At 58.6% G+C, this 22056-nt stretch overlaps 1 protein-coding gene across 3 annotated transcripts in view; it reads left to right on the top strand.

Moving 5' to 3' along the window:
- Positions 1 to 22056, top strand: part of COL5A1 (collagen type V alpha 1 chain) — a 172514-nt gene that overhangs the window by 72628 nt on the left and 77830 nt on the right. For all 3 annotated transcript variants that reach the window (XM_087418824.1, XM_087418823.1, XM_087418822.1), the window contains exons 9-17: positions 51 to 107; positions 4873 to 4914; positions 5150 to 5212; positions 14467 to 14541; positions 15445 to 15537; positions 17636 to 17692; positions 18584 to 18637; positions 18863 to 18916; positions 21414 to 21467. In XM_087418824.1, coding sequence (XP_087274950.1) covers positions 51 to 107; positions 4873 to 4914; positions 5150 to 5212; positions 14467 to 14541; positions 15445 to 15537; positions 17636 to 17692; positions 18584 to 18637; positions 18863 to 18916; positions 21414 to 21467 — 549 coding nt within the window. The remainder of the gene's footprint in view (positions 1 to 50; positions 108 to 4872; positions 4915 to 5149; positions 5213 to 14466; positions 14542 to 15444; positions 15538 to 17635; positions 17693 to 18583; positions 18638 to 18862; positions 18917 to 21413; positions 21468 to 22056) is intronic.

The raw sequence follows: 22056 nt of genomic DNA, 5'->3' as shown, positions 1-22056 counted from the left end.
TTCTGTCGCCTTCTCTCCCTCTCATTCTGTCCTGTGTCTATGATCCCCAGATTGGAGGACCACGAGGCGAGAAAGGTCAGAAGGGAGAGCCCGCAATCATCGAACCAGTAAGGACCTTTCCTCATCCTCTCTCTGAAGCTGGCGGGGGTGGTGGGTTGCAGCCCCCGGGGACGTGGCCAGACCCGTGGGACCCTGTGCCTCTATGTCTGGGCTGCTGCCTCATGGAGACACGTGACCTCATGGACTCCACATGTTGCTTATTGCTGAGACTTGTGAAAAAGCCCTTGAGGCAGGGGGAATGTTCTAGACCCTGATTGAGGTGGTGGCTGCGTGGCACGAATTGGTCAAAACTCTCTGCCCCGTACACTTAAGATCTGAGCATCTCACTGTGTGTTGATTTTACCCTGACAAAAAGGAGACTCAGAGTCTCTGAGAAGGGGGCAGGCTCCCTCTGGAGGGGTCAGAGGGGACCGGTGGGCATGCGTTGTCGACGGGCTCTGCAGATCCGGAGTGGGGAGGGTTAGCTAAGGATTCTGCCTCTCCACGGCCGCTTATGCAATCGTGTGGAGCAAATTTGCTGAAACGGGGGAGATGTGGAAGGCACTTAGGAAACCATGTCAAGGGAATTTAATAAAACAGCCCTGCGCCCAAGCGCCAGTGCAGTAAAACTCAACTGTGCTGGGTAACGGGGTCACGGGTAAGTTCAGCAAGAATGACTGTTGATCACGTCTTGAGGTGTGGGACCAGAAGATGGAGGCGCTAGATGCCCTTCATGGGTCAGTGGGTGTTGGCGGGAGCCCCGCCCTGTGCTGGGATGCCCTTAGGGAGCCGTGCTTGGCTGGCAGCACCAGGGTCCACCCCGTGGCTTGAGAGCTGCCGAGGTCGGGGCCGTGACCCCCTGGCGGGTGGGATGCCACGCCATCAGCCAGGCGGGGTGAGGCCCCTGCAGCTGCGTGTGATGGGCACTGTGCCATGGGCCGGGAAGTGGCTCTGGACACAAGAGTGGGGAGGAGCCGGCTGCCGAGGTCCACCTCTGCCACGTCGTCCAACTGCCGAAGGGAGGAGGCCGGTGTCCTGCACCGCAGCTGGCCACAAGCTGGGACTGGGCTGTGGCCTCTACCACCAGGACTTGATTCCCGGTGGCTGAGCTCAGGAGACGACGTCAGGGCTCGGGGCCCTTCTGCTCCTGGGCTTCCTGGATGGAGAGTTGCGGTGGCCTCCATCCTCCCGGGAACTGGGAACGTTCTTTTGGAAGCTTGACTGGTGGCACATAGGAAACCCTTATCTCCCCCGGGGAGACCTGAAGCCCCGTGGCCAGGGCAGACAGGGCGTGTCCCGTCTCTGGGGTGGAAGTCCCAGTGGGCAGAGGTTCAGCAGAGCTCTTCCGGCTTGACCCCATCCCCTGCCCACAGAACCATCCAGATGACTGCAAAGGTGGTCTTGTGCGGCTCTGTGCCGTCCCTCCAGGCCTGTGCCGGGGGTGGGACCTGTCAGCTGCCACTGAACTGTGGCCACTGGGCACGCATGTCCTCTTCTCACCCTGGGAACACCCCATTTCTGGTGCTCTCTGTGGTCCAGGGAAGACAGGGCTTGTCTGAGGGTGGAGAATGGGGGGTGTGGAGGAAGGGTGCAAGGGTGCTGAAGGGGGTGCTAATGCCAGGTGGCCCCTTGCTCAGCAATGTGAAAAGTCCTGACGCCAAGTCCAGACGCAGGGAGAAGGGGCGCCCCCTGGGGGGAGGCGCGCTGCAGCCAGCAGCTTGGGTGGGGCCGTCCCAGCAGAACGGGGCTGCTGGCCTAGTCGTGCTGCCATGGGGCGTTTGCAGAAGGTAGACCACCCGTGTCACGTCTCCATGGTCCGAGCCGTGCTCAGCTCGCAGGGTGTTGGGACTGACTGCGGCATTTCCCTGGGTGGTCTTGGTCCAGGTGGACTTGCTGCTGACGTGGGGTGCCTTCTGCGGGGTCGCCATCGCTTCAGTGAAAGGGGTGTCTTGCCTGGGAAGAAAGTGGGGCAGGTGGGTGCCCAGGCCCTGTGGAGTCCCGGTGTGGTCCCCTGGTCGCTCTGGGAGGGGCTCGGCTGGCACCTGTGTCTGAATAAGCTTCCTGTTCACACACGTCCCCCAGACTGAGCTTGCCCCTAGGAGAGCCGTGGCATCCCAGCTCCGGGGTGGAGTTGGGGTGCGGGTAGCGCTTGGGGTGTTCCGCTGCCTGGCTCCACTGGCGAGGGTGGGCCAGAGGAGAGGGCTGAGGAAACAGAGACCGTCCAGCGCAGAGAGCCTGTCTCCAGAAAACCCATTCCATCTCCGTTGGGGGAAAAGTGGGCCGTCGGGATGCACTTAGGGAAGGACTCCCTCCCCCTCTGGCCTTGGCGCTCGCTCCCACCCAGCCCCCAGTTAGTTTGGAGTGTCCACGGGCCCTTGGCTGGTCCCCCTAGAGAGATCATGTAAACAGTTGAAATTTCTCAACCTGGAGCATTACCAGATGTCCTCAAAGTCTTAGCTCCCCATAAACAGATGGCTGAGTCCTGGGAGACGGCCGCCATGGGTCTCACCGCTGACCACGTGGGTGTCCCGGCCCCATGGAGGCTGGGTGGCTGTTTCTCCCCCGACCTGCCCCAGAGACCTCCCCCTGTCAGTGGAGCTCTTGGAGCCAGCTCCTTCTCTCCATGCAAACCAGGGACGCGGCCAGCTGTTTCCCACTCAGGTCTGTGCCCTCTAATCCGTCAGCAACCTCAGAGGCTCCTTAAAAGGGCAGGAATCCACTCGGCTGAGAAGACGCAGGTTTATCAGCCTCTGGGTGCTCCTGGCTGCCCTGGGACCTCTGGGACCGGGAAGTCTCCAGATTCAATGGCTTCTGTTGCCTGGGGAATGTCCATCAGAGGTGTAAGATCACCACTGTGGTTTAAAAAAAATTTTTTTGAGTGTGCTGTTTAGCAGATGGCTAGACCTCCCCTAAGAGCTGTTTTGAGTTCAGCAAAGGCTGAGCGCTTTCCTTACAGTTACTCCGCCTGGCTGAATTTTGAGACCAGAGTCTGGACCCTGGTGGGGTGTGGAACAGGGCTAGCGTGCCCCAGGAAGGCCTCTGCTCTCAGTTGTCATGGTGGGCGGTGGCCACGGGTGCTTTCTGGCGATGGCTTTGCCTGGGAAAGTCCAGGCCTCCCTTCCGCTGGGCTCACCCGTCCAGCCGTTTGCAGCTTCCTTCCCATGCCGACCTGGAATGATCCGGGTTGGCCCTCCCGTGAGATCCCCGCCCAGCATCCCCCCAGCTCCCCGAGAACAACAGTTGGTGTGTCTGGGAAGGCAGCTGCAGTCCCCCAGGCCCTGCAGTGGCCGGTGGTTTCTCTCTTAATCCTGGCTCAGTGTCTGAGCCTCCTCAGCTGCCTTTGTCAGAGAACGAAATAGGAAAGCTGGGCTTTGTGAAGCTGTTTGGACGAGCTCCCTGTGTACATCTCGCCTACAAATATTTCTCTGAGTGCACATCTGTGTAAACACAGCGTATGTCTTCACAGCGACTGGGGAGCCCTGGTGGGGAGGCCGGTGGCTTGGAGGGGCTCTGCAGCCCCCTGACCGGGTGCCCCTCCACCCCCAGCCTGGTGCCCGACACCTGCACTGATCTGCGTGTCTACCGGGCACGTCCTCTCACTCCTAGGAAGCAATTCCAGGTTTCACAAGAGGACTGTTCACTTTGGAAGAAAAGTCCGGGGCACAGCAGCGTTGATCATCTCTAGAGAGAAGCGATCCATGCTTCTTTGGGTCTGGGGGCAGGAGGCACGACGTCTGCACCAGGGCCGAGGACGTCCAGGCCCCTCACTCCCCTCCCAGCAGTCACAGAATTAATGGGGACGAGGGCACCACTGTGTCACTGGCCCTGCGTGTGGCTGAAGCCTGCCCAGCAGGGCTGGACAAAACCTGCCTGGCCCCAGGGCCCCAGACACCGCCCCCTGCTGCCTTCTCAGCCCACAAGTCCCTGCAGGGGGCGGGGGATCCTTTCCCTCCCTTGGAGGTTGTGCGTTGCCTCAGACCCCCCTGAAGTGGGCATGAAACCCAGTGGACATTGGGGGCGCCTGACCTGCGTTGACTGGACAGAAGGAGAGAGGCGAGTCCTGCACTGGGAGGGGAGCTGGGAGTGGAGGCCCGAGAGTGGGGAGCACCCCGCTGAGGCCTGTGCTTCCCTCTGCTGCCCACACGGCCTCGCCGGGGCCCAGGCCGGCAGAGGGGTAGGAGGCCTCGTCCCATTTGGGGTAAAGACAGCGAGGCCTGGGGGTCCAGAGGCAGGGGGGACCTCAGCCTGGCGAGGTGAGGGGCTGGAGAAGGAGGTGGAGAGGAAGCGTTTCCCACCTTGGGGGTGGGCTGCAGGCTCAGCGTGGCCTGTCTGAGGAGTCGGGCCTGACGGTTCTTGGGGCCTTGGCTTGTGGTGTCTCTTTCCTCCTGTCCTCCCTGACTCCAATGGGCAGCCGTCCTCCGCCCTGACTGGGCCCTTGTCCCAGGGCCCTCTCCTCCCTCAGGCAGCCGTCAGGGGAGAGGAGAGACCAGAGGGGGGCCGGGTGGTCCGGGTCCCCCTCTCTCAGCATCGTGAGGCACCTCTCTTGAGGCTGCTCCTGAGGGAAGCCTGGGGGCTGCTGTCCAGGGCTTGTTGCTGAGCCTGGAGATGCTCAGAGAACAGTCACCGTGGCCCCATGACAGCCCCACGTTACAGAGACTGCTGCTGGGGACCCCTGCCAGGATCACTGACCCAGAGGCCTGGTCTGCGATCCTCTGGTCCACCCACCTTGGGGGCAGTCCTCGCTGCCGGGGTCTGGCGGGGCCTGGGGTCCACGCTGCGGTCTCAGGAGGGTTGGGGTCTGGAGTCTCAGACCCTCTCTCCCGTCTCTTCCAGGGCATGCTCCTCGAGGGGCCGCCAGGCCCAGAAGGCCCCGCAGTGAGTGTCATGTATTATTTTCCCATGACTTGTGGGAGGTGCTTGGGGGTGGGGGGATAGGTGACACCTCTTAAAGTTCCTGGTGGGAAAGAGGGGGCGCTCACGGCCTTGTGCAGACACCTGGGGCCCAGCACTTCCCCGGCCCCGTCTCCGCCCTCTCCTGGCTAGCTGGGAATGGGGTATTGCTCTGGGGCTGCATCTCTGAACTCTGTCCTGATTTTACTTTCAATTCTAGGGTCTCCCAGGACCTCCAGGAACGATGGGTCCCACTGGCCAAGTGGGTGACCCTGGAGAAAGGGTAAGGGGGACTCAGCTCCCTGGGGTCACACGCTCTGTGGCTCGTCTGTGCATCCTCCCTGCTCCGTGACGGGCGTTGTCCTCACATGTGCAGTGACAGCGGCCTGTTGACTTCCTTCTCCAAATCACCCCTGACACCCTTACATCTCACACCACCCGCTCACTGCATCCGCTCTCTTCAGATGTTTAGGGAGGTCGATGATTGCTGGCCCTGAGCTGGGGCAGGTGGTACCCGCCAGAGTAAGACCCGGCTGGGGCCCTTGCGTCCCACGGAGGCTGCCAGTGGTCCCTCACAGTGCGGTCCTGCGGCCCTGCATTGATGTAACAGCTCCCAGGCTGCAGAGCTCCGTGCTGTCTGTGCATCACACGAAACCTGCATCCATCCCTCCTCACTCCCCCTCACTCCCCCTTCCCTGTTGGAAGTCAAGCAACAGACACGGGAGAGCTTGCTCTGGGTCAAAGGCGTGCACCCCAGGGTTGGCTGGTCGGAGGGACACATCCTGGGGTTGCCCTGGCCAATGGGACGCATCCTGAGTTGCCCTGGTCAACGGGATGCATCCCGGGGTTGCTGCAGGATCCATGAATGCTGAGCCCGGGACCCTGCAATTTCATCCTGACACCTAGTGGGGCTTTGGGGCACTGCAGCCTTGTGGGTTCTTGAATGGCTTGGAGTTTTCTTTTTCTTTCTTTTTGTTTTTCCTGCTGGTCTAATGAATGTCGACGTGAGCACAGTCAGAATAAGAGCTAATAACACAGCAGCTAAGTTGTAGATGAGAGAAGCTAGGAGCGTGCATGCGTCCTAACGGACGTTTATCCCCAGGGCCTGGCATGCTGCCCAGAGCAGACAATGGACCTAACGGGTTTTGGGTGGGTGGGTGGACGCTGGCTGGGTCTGGTCCTGTGGAAAGAGGCAGCACGGCGGGCAGTCCCGTGGGGGTGTCGGCTGTCAGGGGCTGGGGGCTCTGGAGCCGTGCTCCTGGCGATGTGACCGGACGCCCGCAGACAAAGCGGTGGGCGTTGAGGTTGACCTTCAGACTGAACAGCCTCGGGTCAGCAGTGGGAGGAGGAGGAGATTCTCCTGTTCTGCTTGGCTGGACCACCTCGGAGAGCAGTCCAGATCAGATTCTCCACCACGGTGTTTCTCTAGGGCTGGTGGCTTTGGGGGCCTGGAGTAGGTGGGTCTTTCTCCGTGGCCGGGGACCCAGGTGGCTTCTGGAAGGCTTGACCTTCCCACACTTCACTGCCTTGGCAGCATTCCACTCCCCGCCCCACCACAGTCGAAGTTCCTGACCAGCAAGTGAGGGGCCGCTGTTCCCCCACCGCAGGACCCGCAGAGTTCTGCAGTGGGGGCTGCAGTCGCTCACCCAGCTCCCTCTGGAGGCCTTTTTCCCAAAGATTTGTATGAGATGGGGTGACAGCCACATCCCCCCACAGAGCCCTCATCAGATGGACCCATGAGTGTGACTGAGTCCAGATGTCAACGAGACAGGAGCCCCGGGCATAGTGGACGTTGTTTCCTTCTTAGATGTAGGGTAGGACGCTGTCCACAGCGTGCACGGGTATTGCCGGACCTGTCAGCCTCAGTGTTGCTCCAAGTGTCCGTCCATCCGTCTGTCTGTCCACCCATCACACAGATAGTCACTGAGTGCCCACACGACTGGGCAGTGGTCTAGCACTGAGGATCTAAATGCTCACGAACCAGAGGGACCCTCGTCCCTGCTTGGTCCCTGCCTTTGGGCTGAGCCTGGCTCAGGGCCAGCGGTGGGGGCCCTGCTGGCGCCTGGTGCGCTGCGGCCTCGCCCAGCTGCTCTGCTGGAGGAGCCAAGGGCCCTGACAGTGGAAGATCATCGGCTTAACAATGGGCGTCTCTTCAGTTCAAGCCAGGGTCCAGGAGCGGGGGGACTGGGGAGGGGTCAGCAGAGAAGCCAACTCCTCCCGAGCCTGCTGTCCCTGGACTTGAGGGGAAGCCTGCAGCCCACTGGCCTCCCCAGGAGCTGAGCACCGCCCACCCTCTGGGTCCTGCTTCAGCCAGCCTTGTCCAGGAGCCGTCCCTGCTCACAGCTCAGCACCTTCTCAGTGCCCAGATCTCCTGGACGTCTGCTGATGAGCCGGGAGAGGATGCTGGATGCAGGGTCAGGATCCAGCACCGCCACCTTCCAGTAGGGTGGCCTCAGAATCTCTGTGTAGGGAAGGACAAACTTTTCCTCCACCCTCTTAGGCTTGGTAATTGGGGCCTGCAAATTAAGTGGACGAAAGACAGATTAACAGGAGTAAAGGCATACAATTTTATTAATATTTTTAATTTTACACGTGCAGGGGCTTCACAGAAAAGTAGTGAAAACCCGGAGAAGCAGTTAGATTATATACCTTCTTAACAGAGGGCGATAGATTGTGGAGAAGTAACTAGGAAGTATATGGGAGAAACTAGTGGAAGATAAGGGTTATTTTAGTAAGGTCTGTTTACGCAGACTCATCTCAGTGCCGGCTTTCTGTCTCCGGTAATAAGGGTCGATCTCCTCTTCCTGGTACAGGTCGGGGTGGTGGAAAATTCACGTCACCTTCACCCAGGGAAATGTGTGCCCTGCTTTTAGGCAGATAAGGGCAGGGCAGAGAACTTTCCCTGCATCTACTGATTCTTGGTTGCCTTCAACTCAAAATAATCCTTATGCCAAAGTGGCATGTTTTGGGCTGGCATGTTCTGATCCCCGTCACCTGCGTGGCCTCATTTGCCCTCCTGCACATGCGAGCTTTTCACTGGGTCATCTGGAAGGATCCTGTGGTCCCCCTGCCCCAGCCCCACTATCCTGGAATTCCGCCTTCCTTCCTATTGCTAATTCCTAATTACTTCTTCTTGTCTAAACTTTGCTTCTTTGAGCCATTCTTCCTGACTGCACGGTGAGTTCCCTGAAGTTCCCCACTCCTGTCTCTCTCCCTGTGTCCCCGTCCCTGTGCCGTGGATGCAGTGGGCACGCCGTGGGCAGCTGTGGCTGGGTGCCTGTGAGCCTGCTCCCTGCACCCACAGGCATCACATGGGGCAGACGTCCTATTTCCTGCCCTTTCCAGCCCACACCAGCCCAGCCCCATGCTTCCACTGGACCAGACCCTGGGGCCGCTTCCCTGCTCTCGTGCCATGGGTCCCCCACTCTTCAGCTGCACTCCTTAGACCTGTCTTCTGTGCCTCGCCTTAGCTGCTCACTCCTCAAATCCTTTCTTGCTCTGGGGCCGCGTCAGAGTTGAGATGGGCCTGAGCTGTCACCCTCCACTTCCCTTAGTTGACAGATGGGCAGGACCAGGGCAGGCGGGGGGCTCGCTAAGGGGAGATGAGGCAGAGCTGGGCTTGATCTCCTCACCCACTTCTTACTCTGAGGCTCAGAAGGAAACCAAAGACGAGAGAGAGCTGGGTGTCCTGAGGGAGCTGCCAGCTGCACGCAGGGCTGGTGGTCTCCCTGAGCCCCTCTCCAGCGCTGATTCTGTGAGGTGTGGCATCTGTGTCTCTTGCTGGTGCATCTTCAGAGACGTCTGCCTCTTTGGGGCTTCCTAGGATGTTGTCGACAGACCTCAGTGGGTCTGAAATCGCTGGGGCTGTGTGTTCTCAATTTACCAACAGCATTTGTGAACGTTCTCAAGGATTGCACATCAGCAGGGACTGGACGCTGAGCATCACTTGCCCTATGGAGCCTGCCCTAGGCACCCTGAGCAGGTGGGGGAGAGGGTGGGGCGCACCATTAAAGGTGGAGGCCCGCCTGCCTTCCGTGGACTCCTGGGGCTGCTGGGGGATGAGACCTATACCCCCTGGCTTCTATGGAAACACCTGGAAGGCAGGGAGCTGCTCTGTGCTGTCGCTGACACCCCCACGTCCAGCAGCGTGTGTGGCCCAGAGCTGGTGCTCAGGAGTGTCTGTGCAAACAGAGCTTTGCCTGTGAGCAGAGCGTCTTCGCGGTGAATCCCTCCCCCGTCCCCGTCGGTAGAGCCGCCTGTCTCCGGCGCCGTGTATCAGGGCGGCTCTGTGGACGCCCTCTGAGGCCACAGTGGATGTGATTGCATTTTCGGGGGTGCTGTGGCTAAGAAATTCCTGAAACTCAGCAGCCCGTAGGGTACTTTCAAGTTTTCATTTAGAAATAAGCTTATTTACCTTCTGATCGACTCAGGAGTTCCAGCTGGTGCTGGCCGGCCTCTACCATCTGTGACCCTCGGGGCAGATTTTGCAAAGACTTTCCATTTGTGGCAGACTTAATTATTTTTCGTTAAAGCAATAATCGGTGTCGTTGGGTCTGTGATGGCTCAGAAGGAAGCCCCTCCCCCAGCCCTAAAGGCCTGGATGCTCCCGGAAGGCTCTCGGGGATTCAGTATGCAGGTTTCCCTCTAAGACACTTCGTGGCCAGTGGAGGCTGTTTCCCACAGGGAGCCTCCCTCCCTGCAGAATCGATGCACTTCCTACCCTTGGGGAGGGAGCAGCAAGGGCGGCCCACACCCACCAATGCCCGTTGTGTGCCGGTGTGGCCCACAGTGGTGACCTGCCCAGACTGTTCACCAGCCCTTCTCCCCTTTGGCCGGGCCTCATCTTCCCCTCTATGTTTCCAGGGCTGGACTTCCCTGTGGGATTTGGCATGAGTGCATTTTCTGTGCCTTAAAAGGCTTGTAAGCCCCACCCTAAAGAGTAGTAGTTATGAGCCCACACACTGGAAAGCGTGATTCGTAGGTGCCCATGTTGTCCCCCAAGTACCAGCCTGGGGACCGTGCCCCGCTTGTCACCACTGTCCCTCCTGGCTGGCTGGATTTGCACCCAGGACCGAGGGAACAGACACAGGCTAGGTCCCCGGCAATTAGACAGAGAGGCAGAGTCCACCGACACATCTGCTGCTATACGGCACAGCGGAGTAGCTTCCAGAAAGGCCACTGCGAGTGACAGCTCACGCAGGCCGCAGCGCAGGGTTTGTCTGTTTTTCTGTCTCTCGCCTCCCGGGGGCAGGGCATGCGGGTCTGTTCTTTCCGTCCGAGTGCTCCTGAGAGTTCAGGGCACGTCTTTTATTGGGCCGCCATGCAACCCCCGACATGAGGTTGTTCACCCCCTCCACACAGCCAGGGGTCCCTGTGACGTCCCGGCTGCAAGCCACGATGACACGGCCCTTCCCTGTGCGTGGTGGAGCCATCGTCCTGTCTGTGACTCGGTCATCCCCCTTCAGTGAGACATGGTGGCTTGAGCTGGGGCTCCTTAATCCCTTGAGCCCCTGGAGGCCAGAAGGACCCTCTTTCATATTAGGGAGCACATGGTGGTGGGGGGCCTCCTGAGAGGGGACAGGGCTGAACATAGACACAGGCCTCTGGGCCTCCCCGCAGGAGTGTCCACCTTCCAGGGTTCAGAAAACCTCGTGCTGCCCGTGAGGGCAGCGCGGACTCCCGCCTGCTCCTGCTCAGGGGGGCCGAGGGTGGCGGGTCGGGTGGGGTAGGCGGGGAAATATTGCCAGCTTCACCCAAGGCTCTGGCCCCACCCGCAGGCACAGCCGCTGACCCCAGTTTTCAGGTCTGGAGCGGGAAGTGACCACTAAGAGCTTCACCAGCCCCTCCCAAGCTGTAATTGCATAGGAGCTGACCTAACAGGACACACCACGTGCAGACCGAGGATGTAGAGAGATTAATGCCGCGCTCCTCTTCTTTTCTGGGTCTTTCTAAGAGCTAAAGATAAACTGTCTCAGCATAAAGAGCCCTCTGGTCTTTGGGGTCCCCCCACCCCACTGTCCTTATTATGAGAACAGCTCGGGCTTCTGCGTGCTGCTTCAGCCCATGTCGCTGCCTGGAGGTGGGCCCTGCGCGTCTCGCCTGAGGCTGAGCCCAGGGCTTGTGGGTTCCGCTTCGGGTCTGGCCGCTTTGCAAAGGGTCCGAGCACCCTGCCCTTTGTTTCCGTGCCAGAGCGATGCCAGGACGGCCTCAGGCAAACCCCCCGTGAAACAGCGGTGATTTCCCAGTGTGGAGGCGGGCGCCTGATTTCCCCACAGGGCCCAGGTGTGACGCAGCCCTGCTCTGCTTTGAAACACCTTTGTTTGACCAAATGAGGGCGCTGATTCGGGGGCCAGCTGATCAAGTAATACAGAAAAACGCACAAAGGCCGGGTGACTTTTCTTACTTGGCCTTTAACCCCGTGGCTGGAGCCGAGTGAGGTCCCCAGGACCTCCTCATCAGCTTGCTGGAGTGTCCCTCGGAGTCTGACACGGGCCGGGTCACAGAGAGCCAGCCACGTCGTTAGCCCGAGGTCAACAGCCTGAAAAACGGGAAGGCGGCTTTGATGAGCCCCATCCTCCAGCCCAGGGGACGGTGTTTATGGTACGGACCTTGGTGCTGGGCAAAGGTTTGCTGACAATTTTTTCAAGCAGTAGTAAATGCAGGGTCAGGTTGGTGGCGATGCAGGACTCAGGAAAAATAGTAAAACATTGGAAGGATCCACCGGGGTGGCTTTTCTCCTCCAAACCACCCCTTTCTTCTAGGGTTTCCAGACTTTCCTTGTTCATCTACTTGCACGCTCTTTGGAATCAGTTCTGGTTGCAGTTGAGAGGAAGCCTCCTAATGCAGGAGTGAAGTTGCTTTCGCAGCCCCTGAGGCTAGATTCTCACCACCACGCCTTGGAAGGAGCAGGAGGAGGGACGCTGAGATGAGGATCTTTGAGAATAGAAACTGCGGATGAGGGGCCGCCCCGGCTTCCAGTGCCACACACATGCACGCACACCGCGTAGACACCACATGGACGGCATCGGTCCCTGGGAGACAAGGACCCTGAGTTTTAAATTGGCCGTTTGATTTGGGATCGACTCTGAGGCAAGAAGCGTGGCTGTGAGGGGCTGTTGGCCTTGGATTTCCAAGAGGAAACTGGGGCAGCAGAGTGTGTTCTGGATTTTTCTTTTTTAAACAAGTTTTGATCTTCTGAGAGTTTTTTCCAAAACGGCAGGCAAGGGCAATTATTAACAATAAAAAACTGTAACCCTTTGACCCAGCAGTTCTGCTTCCGGGGACCCACCTGAAAAGGACGGCTGAATGTTCTCCGTGGCAGCCTGTGTCATGAAGAAACTGGACAGGACCCAAATGTGTATCAGTGGAGGATGGATTGAGTGAATGATGACTCCTTCATGCGTGGGGAACTCTAGGGCCATTAAAAGGAATGAGGCCAACCTCACAAATAGGCTGTGATGAGCAGCAAAGAGACAGAGCAAATTGCAGAACAATATGTAGAAGATGATCTTGTAAAAAAGAGGGAAAACCTCTTCTCAGGCCGCACACCCCATAGACTAACAAACATTATATGTCTCGTGCCCGGTGCCCACGCTCCCAGCTTCTCTTTGCACATAAGGAAGTTTAGCCCCAGTCCCTTCCGGGGGAAGGAGAGGGAACTTGCACTGTTCACTTGGTGTAAATCTGTTACACAACATTTCACAAGAACAGGGATTACTTCTGTAATTAAAAATACAGTGATCCCCCTTATCCACAGAGGATGTGTTCCAAGACCCCCGTGGATGCCTGAAACCTCGGATAGTACTGAACCCTAGATGCACCAAGTTTTTCCCTGTACATACATATATACCTGTGATAAAGTTTAATTTATAAATTAGGCAGAGGAAGAGATTAACAATGATAACTAATAATAAAATAGAACAATTATAACAATATGCTCTAATAAAAGCTACCGTAGATCTTAGCAACCTCAGCATACCGTTTTTTTTCTTTCCTTAAGTCGAGAACTTTCACCTTCTCACTTAAATGAGGCATGCTACAGCCTCTCTGTGGCGTATCCCAATCGCCAGCATTACTACTCTTGCGCTTTAGGGCCATTATTAAGTGAACTAAGGGTTCCTTGAACACAATCTCCGCCATACTGCAACAGTCGGTCTCATAACCGAGACGGCTACTAAGTGACTGATGGGCGGGTATCATCTACAACGTGGATCCTCTGGACAAAGGGATGAGTCACGTCCCGCACAGGACAGAGCAGGACGGTGTGAGATTTCATCACGCCACTCAGAGTGGTGTGCAATTTAAAACTCGTAAATTGTTTATATCCAGACAGTTTAATATCATTTAATATTTCCGGACCATGGTTGACCTTGGGTGACCGAAACCTTGGATAAGGAGGGACTACCGTAACTACCCAAGGAAAGACAGGCAAGTGTTAGTTGAGGCCCAGACGGTTCCACACCCTTCTGGATAGTTCCAGGAGAACCGCCCAGGTTCTTGGTCTTCTTGGCCGGGAAGCGGAACCTGAATCATGTTTTGGCACTGGGAGCATGGCGCTGCGGTGGTGTTAGCTCTGTCGTGGGAGGGTAGCTGCCACTGGTGCGGACAGAAGACTGGGACCAGTGCCCGTCAGTTATACTGCAGTGTGGCCGCTGGGAGTCTGTCTTCGCTGGGGAGAGGGAGGAAAACTTCCATCCGTGTGAAAACCAGCCTCATCCACCGTAAGCCAGTTGGGAGTCTGCCTGAATTACTGCAAACGCGAGTGATAAAACGTTTTTTTGAAAATAAACTGCCTTATTAGTTTTACATTTGTATCGTCCTGAAGCTGGCCAGAATCAGTCTAGAGAATCTGTTGAGGGATGGGACCTGCTTTAGAGAGCAGGCTAGCGGGATTTGTGGGGGCCACGGCGTCATCTGTATGCAAATGGGCTCTGGTAATTGCTCGAGAGGAGTTGTGTTCCCGTGGACGGGCCTCCTGTTTACTCCGGTCCCTCGTGTCTGTCCAAGCGAGTGGACACCTCACTTGTCTCTGTCTGAGCAGCCGTGTGCGCAGAGGCGGTGGGGGTGGGTAAGGAGCAGCACCTCGCTCGCAGCCTCCCTGACAGTGCTGGGGGATTGGGCCTTTGAGCGGCCAGTGTGGGTCTCCTCGGGGCTGCCCGCCCGTTTGGTTGGAGACTGGAAGGGCCGCTTCTGGGATGTTGGCAGCTGTGACCCTCCACCCCTGCCTGCCTCTGGAGAGTCGCCTCTGCCCCTCCGGATTGCAATCTCCTGCCTTCTCTTCTCTCTGAATTCCTCTGGATCCAGCTCCTTCCTCATCCCTTTCCCCCAGGAGCCTTTCCTCATCCTCAGCCCACAGCGACGCCCCTCCCTTCTCTGCGCTTGGGTTCTGGAACATTCCGTGCCACAGGGTCTTGCATTGTTCTGTGCTTGTCCAGTGTATTTCCCACTGGACTGTGGCTCCCGACGCCCTCATCCCGCCACAGCCCAGCTCCGCCCCTGTGCGCTCTGACCCAGCTCTCTTGGCCCATCTGTCCACAGGGTCCCCCTGGACGCCCAGGCCTTCCGGGGGCTGATGGGCTACCTGGCCCTCCTGGAACCATGCTCATGCTGCCTGTGAGTATCCTTGGTTGTGAAGGGGAGTGGGCTCAGGGCTCAAAATGTGCTGGGGAGTGGGACTCTGGGATATTTCCACGGGGGACAGTCTCCTGGCCACAGACTTGCCCCAACTTGGGCCAGCCGTCTCGTAGAAATAGTCTCCTCTGGGGTATTCCACAGATGCGGCAGAGTGGATGCTGGGGTCAAGGTCTCCACCTCTCCTCTGGCATCCGGGGCTGCCCATCTGAGAGAGAATGGGGTCTAGCTCCCTGAAGGAAAGCTGTGCGGCATCGGCCTCCATTGCCAAATGCCCCCTGTCACCGCTCGGACCCCCGAGTGGGCGTGCTGCCAGCTGGTCCCTCCTTGAGCCTGACCTGCCCGTGACCTTGTGGGTGAAGGTCGTGGGCCACCTTCTTCACAGGGAACTCAAGCCCGGGAGTATGTGGAGCGCTGGTCTGGACGTCAGTCTTCTGACTGATGCCAGTTTCCCCGTGAGCCCCTGCTGCCTGCCCGTCTGATGCCTGGGGGCTGGGCGCAGCTCAGAGAGTCCCTGCGTGGAACCAGGAGCGTCCTCGCTGGGCCTCCGCAATGCAGGCATTGGCACGGGGCCTTGGCTTTTCCTTGCAATAAAGAGGGGCCATGGGCTCTCAGGGTGAGCTGCTGCAGATGCCAGAAAGGGCCTCCCTATGCAGGGAGGATCTCTGGGAGGCCCCAGGGCTGAAATTGGCAGGTGGGGCTGGGGCAGCTCTGTGCTGGCAGAGTAGGGCGGCGGGTGCGGATAGGAGTCTGGGGCTAGAAGCTGCCCAACCAGACCCTCTAAGGCTCTGCTGTCACCTAAGAGGCCGATGGGCACCACCTCGGCCCTGGGGTCCAGTGTGGCCACCCACGTCAGTGCACCCTTGGTGACCCTTATACCCACAGTTCCGCTTCGGAGGGGGCGGCGACGCGGGCTCCAAAGGCCCCATGGTCTCAGCCCAGGAGTCCCAAGCTCAAGCCATTCTGCAGCAGGCCCGGGTGAGTGGTGCCTGGGTCCCTGGGGGCTGGGAGGGAGGGGCAGAGCTGTGACATTCTGCAGCAGGCCCGGGTGAGTGGTGCCTGGGTCCCAGGGGGCCGGGGCGGGGGGCAGAGCTGTGCCATTCTGCAGCAGCCCTGGGTGAGTGGTGCCTGGGTCCCTGGGGGCTGGGAGGGAGGGGCAGAGCTGTGCCATTCTGCAGCAGGCCCGGGTGAGTGGTGCCTGGGTCCCAGGGGGCTGGGGCGGGGGGCAGAGCTGTGCCATTCTGCAGCAGGCCCGGGTGAGTGGTGCCTGGGTCCCAGGGGGCTGGGGCGGGGGGCAGAGCTGTGCCATTCTGCAGCAGGCCCGGGTGAGTGGTGCCTGGGTCCCTGGGGGCTGGGAGGGAGGGGCAGAGCTGTGCCATTCTGCAGCAGGCCCGGGTGAGTGGTGCCTGGGTCCCAGGGGGCTGGGGCGGGGGGCAGAGCTGTGCCATTCTGCAGCAGGCCCGGGTGAGTGGTGCCTGGGTCCCTGGGGGCTGGGAGGGAGGGGCAGAGCTGTGCCATTCTGCAGCAGGCCCCGGTGAGTGGTGCCTGGGTCCCAGGGGGCTGGGGCGGGGGGCAGAGCTGTGCCATTCTGCAGCAGGCCCGGGTGAGTGGTGCCTGGGTCCCTGGGGGCTGGGGCGGGGGGCAGAGCTGTGACATTCTGCAGCAGGCCCGGGTGAGTGGTGCCTGGGTCCCTGGGGGCCGGGACGGGGGACAGAGCTGTGCCATTCTGCAGCAGCCCTGGGTGAGTGGTGCCTGGGTCCCAGGGGTCTGGGGGGGAGGGGCAGAGCTGTGACATTCTGCAGCAGGCCCGGGTGAGTGGTCCCTATGATGGGGCCTGGCTGAGCTGGACACCTCTGGGAGAGAGCCTGTGGGCCCAAAGCCCCTCGCTCGGCCAGGGGTCCCGAGGAGTGTTTGCCTCCTTACCGCCCTGCTCTCTGCAGATTAGCTGATTAGCGAATTGCGTTTTTAATTGATGAGGCTCCAGATTGCTGATTGCCCGTGATAAGAGCCAGCGCCACCCGGCGGGGTGAGGCGGGTGATCCTTCAGTGGAGCACCCGTAATGGGGCATCGTGAGGAGCTGCTAAGTAATCCCTTGTTTGGGCAATATTTATGTGGCTCTGGCGCAGCGGAATAGATGTTAATGATCGGCATGCACAGATAATTACAGGACGTTTAAGCACTGAGTTGTTGCAACGGAACAAATTGCCTGCATGGTGCAATACAGTGCGTATCAAACCCCATTACCTGCGACTAGATTTATTGACCGGCCTGCCTGGCTGGCCTTTTCATCTGTGTGCATTTTAATTGAAGCCAAGTGGGTGATGGGCTTATAAGAAGATTTTATAAGGCAAAAAAAATCTTCCAAAATTAAAATGGCTTCCTGCGGGGGATGTGGAGTCGCACAACGGGAGCAGAAGAGGTTCTTGGAGAGAGCAGGGTGAACTGTGCTGCAGCGAGTGGGAGCCGCCATCCCGGTGGGGCTGGGGGTCAGAGCCAGGTGGGCGAGGGTGCCCTGGGCAGGTGTCGGGCAGGGTCCTCGGCGAGGGTGCCCTGGGCAGGTGTCAGCTGAGGCTCTGGCAGCTGCCCTTCTGGAGCTCGCTTAGTTCACCCAGGAGGGGCTCCCAAACACCTCCCCAGCCGCTGGCGGGTGCGAGACGTACCTCTCGTGGCAGGTAAAATGTTATTCAGCATGAGCACACGTGTAAAATGTACTCCCGCCCCAGCCCAGAAAGGGAGGCTGCGTTTCCAGCTCAGCCGAGGGGTGAGGGGCTGAGGCAGGCCCTCCCTGTGTGGGCGCAGGCTGGGGAGAGGAAGGAGGTAAGCAGGGGGACGGAGTGCCTGTCCCCAAGGGCAGAGTGGGCCTGGCCCGGCTCCTCCTCACCGGCTCCGTTCCGTTGGTGGTTGGCGCTGAGAGCCGCGAGGAGCGGAGGATGGGTCCTGGGGCTCCGTCTGACCCCCTTCTCTGCAGGCTCCTGCCCTCGGTCTCTCATGTCGGCCCCTTCCCGCCTGGCCACATCTTGCCTGTCAGGACCCGTCAACCAGCCATCTCTCAGCGTGTCCTGTTTTCTCTTGCAGTTGGCGTTGAGGGGGCCGGCTGGCCCTATGGGTCTCACTGGGAGACCCGGCCCCATGGTAAGTCGTCGGCAGGAGGGGGTGTGGTGAGGGGTGGGTGCCCCTCAACATCCCCTGCCCCTTAGGCTCCCAGCTCACCCCGGAGAGGGCACACTCTAAACTGCCATCAACTACTGTTTATATCACTGGCACCTCAGTGGAGGTGGGGGCCTGGGCAGGATGGGGCCTGCGGTGGCCTGGGGGCTGGCTGTGATTCTGCCTGGTGACCCGGGGCTCTGAGCCTCTTTCTTTCTGGCGTCGTCATTCTTTACAGTCATGTTTCCAAAGTCAGACCTCTTCAATGCGGGGGTGGAGCAGGGATTCCCAGCACCCCATCCCCCCCACCCTGCCCCCTGCCCCAGCTTTGCATGCGGTGTGCGCCAGGCACTCTCAGGGCCGGCAAGGGGCGTCTCCAGGGAGAGGGAGTGATCCTTACGGTTTGCAAGGAGCCAGCGATTTAGACGCACGGTGCCCCCAACCCCCATTCCCTGGGAGGGAGTGGACTTGACCACCTGGTCTGCTTTCGCTGCCTTCCCCATCGGCCTCGCTCAGGACTGGTCTCCCACACCTGGGCCTTGCAATGGGCCCGGAGGATGTGCACACATCACCCTGAGCTGCGGGCTGTGACAGACCGTGCTCGCATTCATCCTGGAGAGAGATGCAAACATTGCCGTGAGCTCTGTGGCTCGTGTGTGCTCCACGGTCCAGAATTTTGTTCAAAACTAGGAAGAGATCCAAACAACTGAAAAGTTACTGCTCGTCCCTTGGGTCCTGTCTAGGGCGGGCAGGCTGGGCTCCACGGGCAGGTGGAGAGCTCTGCTGGCTCTCAGAGGGAGCCCTGCCCACAGGGCAGTCCACCCCCTGCGGCCTTCATCTGCTAAGCATTCCTTAACCCAGACCCTGTCTCCCTAGGGCCCTCCCGGCAGCGGAGGTTTGAAGGGCGAGCCGGGAGACATGGGGCCTCAGGTACGTACACCTCGCTTTGCTCTTTGCAGCGGGAATCAGCTGGCTGTTCTGTTCTGGGACCTGACTCGGGGCAGCAGACTGCGTGCTCTGTCCCAGTGCTGCCTGAGACTTGGCAGCTGGGAGGCGAGCTACGGACCGGGTTGATAAGCGTGGGGACAATGCTTTGCTTTTGCCTCTGAAAAACATGGACATGCCACTGACCGTTTGCCCTCTGATTCCGGACAGGGTCCCCGAGGTGTGCAGGGCCCGCCTGGCCCGGCAGGAAAGCCCGGAAGAAGGGTGAGTGGTTTGCGGTTCAGTGACAACAGTGGGGTCCCCGAAGGGGCCAAATCTGCAGTGGGTTTGGCCCCCCCGTCGACGAGCTGCAGAAAGCCCGTTGCTCCCTTCCCTTCTCTCCCTTTCAAGGGCGCGTCTGTCTCCAAGTGGGGGTCCCCTTACACAGGGCAGCGAGCAGATCCAGCTGCCCAGGCGGGCACCGTGTCCCGGGGCAAATACGGCTCACCCGCCTCTGCCACCTGGCCTCTGCCCTGAGCATGTTAATTTCGTTTAACAAACATTGTTAATTAAAGCAGTTTCCCAGGCCCTTTGGGAGTGAGCATTGAGAAGACAAAATTATCAGGGGGCTCATGTCTTTGGGGCAGCCTCGCTTTTCCAGAAACAGCCTCAGTTTGGGAGAAACGGCCGGCGGCTGCTCTGTTTTCCTAGTCCCCCGGACTCTTGGTTTGGGATGTGATTCCCAAACAGTGGATGGCACTAGTTTGTTTCCATATGACCATGGCTACTGAAAGAGGGCGTGCATTTGTAAATTAATGTAAATTAAGGAACACCATCCTGATGAGCTAGGGAAACCTGCAGTAACCCCCATCACACTCTGACAAGTAGATCTGTTCAAGCAGTGAATGTTTCTGGTGAGTGAAAAAAAAATTTGTTCTTGTGTTGTGTTTGCTCAGGTGTGAACCTCCAGGAATGTTGTCCGTGTAGGCTGCCAGTTTCTGCTCTAGTTTCAGAGTAGACAAGGCAAAAACAAGTGATTGCTCAGTGGTTCCGGACCCTCTGGTCCTGGGCGCTCACTGTAGCTGGTAGGGGAAGTGCCGGGGCAAGCCACGGTCACACATGGCTGTCTCGTGTTGGCCCGTCAAGGCTGCGGGTCCACAGGGCTGTGGAGGGATCTAGACACAGGCAGGGGTTGGACTAGATGATTCTAAATGGCCACCAACTCTGGAATCCATGGATTCTTGGTAGACAGGGGGTTTATCTCAGATCTGATTCTGAAAGTGTTTTATTTCATTGTTTTGTGTGCATCTCTGTAGACTCTTATCGTTAAGTTTCCCTGGAAATGGTTTCTCAGTCAGGATAAGGTAAAAACTGAGAAAAGATTTGACAGACGGTTTGCAAGGCGACTAGTTGCAGAGTTCAGTGGCATCGGGGCCATGATTACTCCTGTGTTTTAAGGAATGACATTTGCCCCAGAGATGCCCTGGGGAAGAAGAGGTGGCGGGAGTGGGGCTCAGAGCCGAGTGGGGGCTCCTCAGTGCTCTGCTTGTCTAGTTCTTTGTCGAGCAGCCTGCGAGGAGCCAGTCATTGTGTGATAGAAGCGTCTGGACATTTTGCCAGGCAATGTCCTGCTGTGAAATTGTGTGAGCTTTTCTGACGAATTTCCCTTGATTTCTGAAAGTGTTTGGGAATTTGGAGAGAGGGTCCCTTTGGTTCCTCCACTCGGGCACCTTTTCTCAGGTGACTTTCATCCCTGGCAGCTCCTCGTAACCGTTAACCCCGGGGAGCACAGACCATCTCCTCTGGTCCATTCGGACCCCCGGCTGCTGTCTTCTCTGCGTTTCTCTGCTGCTATCCTCACAGCCTTTGTTTACTTTGAGACTGAAAGCTGCGGCTCTCCCGATGTTCCCTCTGCTCGTCGGCGAGTCGTTGGGCGACGGCCTCCTTTGGTCCGGCACACACGGGACATAGAGAAGAGAGAAGCTGTTGATCTGGGCCAGCCCTTTATACTCAGCTGGCTGATGTTCCTCCTTAGCAAGTGGATGTCCCGCCCAGTGCCTGTCCCCATCTAGGTGGCCTCGAGCGTGGCGGGGCTCTCCTGTGGTGATTGTGGGGCCTTGATAGTGGACCTTGGTTGGTCTGGGCCCTGTCCTTCAACCCTGCGGCTAGTCAGGTGGGGACCGTGCGCTTGTCCTTGGCGGTTTCCATAGCTGGACATCCTGGCCACGGGAGTGGCCTCCAGGGGTGGAGAGTCTTGTCCAGACCCTTCCCCTGGGTGGCTGTGTGGCCTTAATGAGACAGGCCACTGCTCTGGGCCTCAGTTTCTTCCTTATCAACTGGACTAACTAGACGCTTGCTCTCTCTTGCCCAGTGGCTCTCAGTCTTTAACTTGACTTCCGACTGGTGGAAGGAAATGTGCTGCGTGCTGCTGTCAGGGGCCTGCGCTCTCCTGAGTCAGAAGCCAGCAGTCCCACGGGCTGACACAGCTCCTTAGTCACTCTCCTCCAGCAGGGTCTCATCTGCCACATCATGCCATCATCTCCAAACCCCGAGGGGCAGGCGGCATTGTCCTCATTAGCAGTTCAGGATGGCGAGGTTCGGAAAGACTAGAAATGGATGTGAGGTGTACAGCAGCCCCAGGACTCCAGATCTGGGTTCTCTGGACCAGCCTGACCACACGGGCTGTGGAACTCTGTACTTGGTTTCATAGGAAGCCGCCGCTCAGAGGTCTTGGTAAACTGGCTACTCCTTTTTACTGACAGCGTGCCTTCCTCTGTTCCAGGGGCGGGCTGGGAGCGACGGAGCGAGAGGGATGCCTGGACAAACTGGACCCAAGGTAGGCTGCGTCTCACCACATCCTGGGGTCCCCGTACCGTGGTCACCATCGTCGCTGTCGTCATGTCGATGATGCGGCCAACATACTGGTTACATGGTGACTATGGTCATGGTGACAAGTTCAGTCATGTGTCCCTTAACGACGGGGACACGTGCTGAGAAACGCATGGTTAGGCGATTCCGTTGTGCGAGCATCACAGAGTGTACTTACACAAACCTAGAGGGTACAGCCTCCTACACACCTGGGCTGATGGCACTAATCTTACAGGACCACCATCGTGTGTGTGGTCCGTCATTGATGAAAACGTCATTATGCAGCGCATGACTGTAATGACTTGTGACATTTGCACCCATCTGGGGGTAGGACCTCAGGGGTGAGGGGATTCTGTCTGGATCAGTCTCTCTGGCATGTTGACGTGAAGACAGGTTGGTGGGGTGAATTTCATGAGCAAGTATGACAATTGCAGCTAATTTGCTTAGGGGAGCAAATTTGCTCCTTTCAAGTGGGTGGTGAGCGTGGGGGGTGGAACCCCAACTATGAATATCATTCATCCGTGTGCAGACGTCTAGATCACACACACGGGGACCGA

This window comes from Ceratotherium simum, chromosome 29 (genome assembly GCF_057802395.1).
Source record: "Ceratotherium simum simum isolate JZ-2026a chromosome 29, ASM5780239v1, whole genome shotgun sequence".
Classification (NCBI taxonomy): domain Eukaryota; kingdom Metazoa; phylum Chordata; class Mammalia; order Perissodactyla; family Rhinocerotidae; genus Ceratotherium; species Ceratotherium simum.
This window is presented reverse-complemented; position numbering and strand designations above follow the sequence as displayed.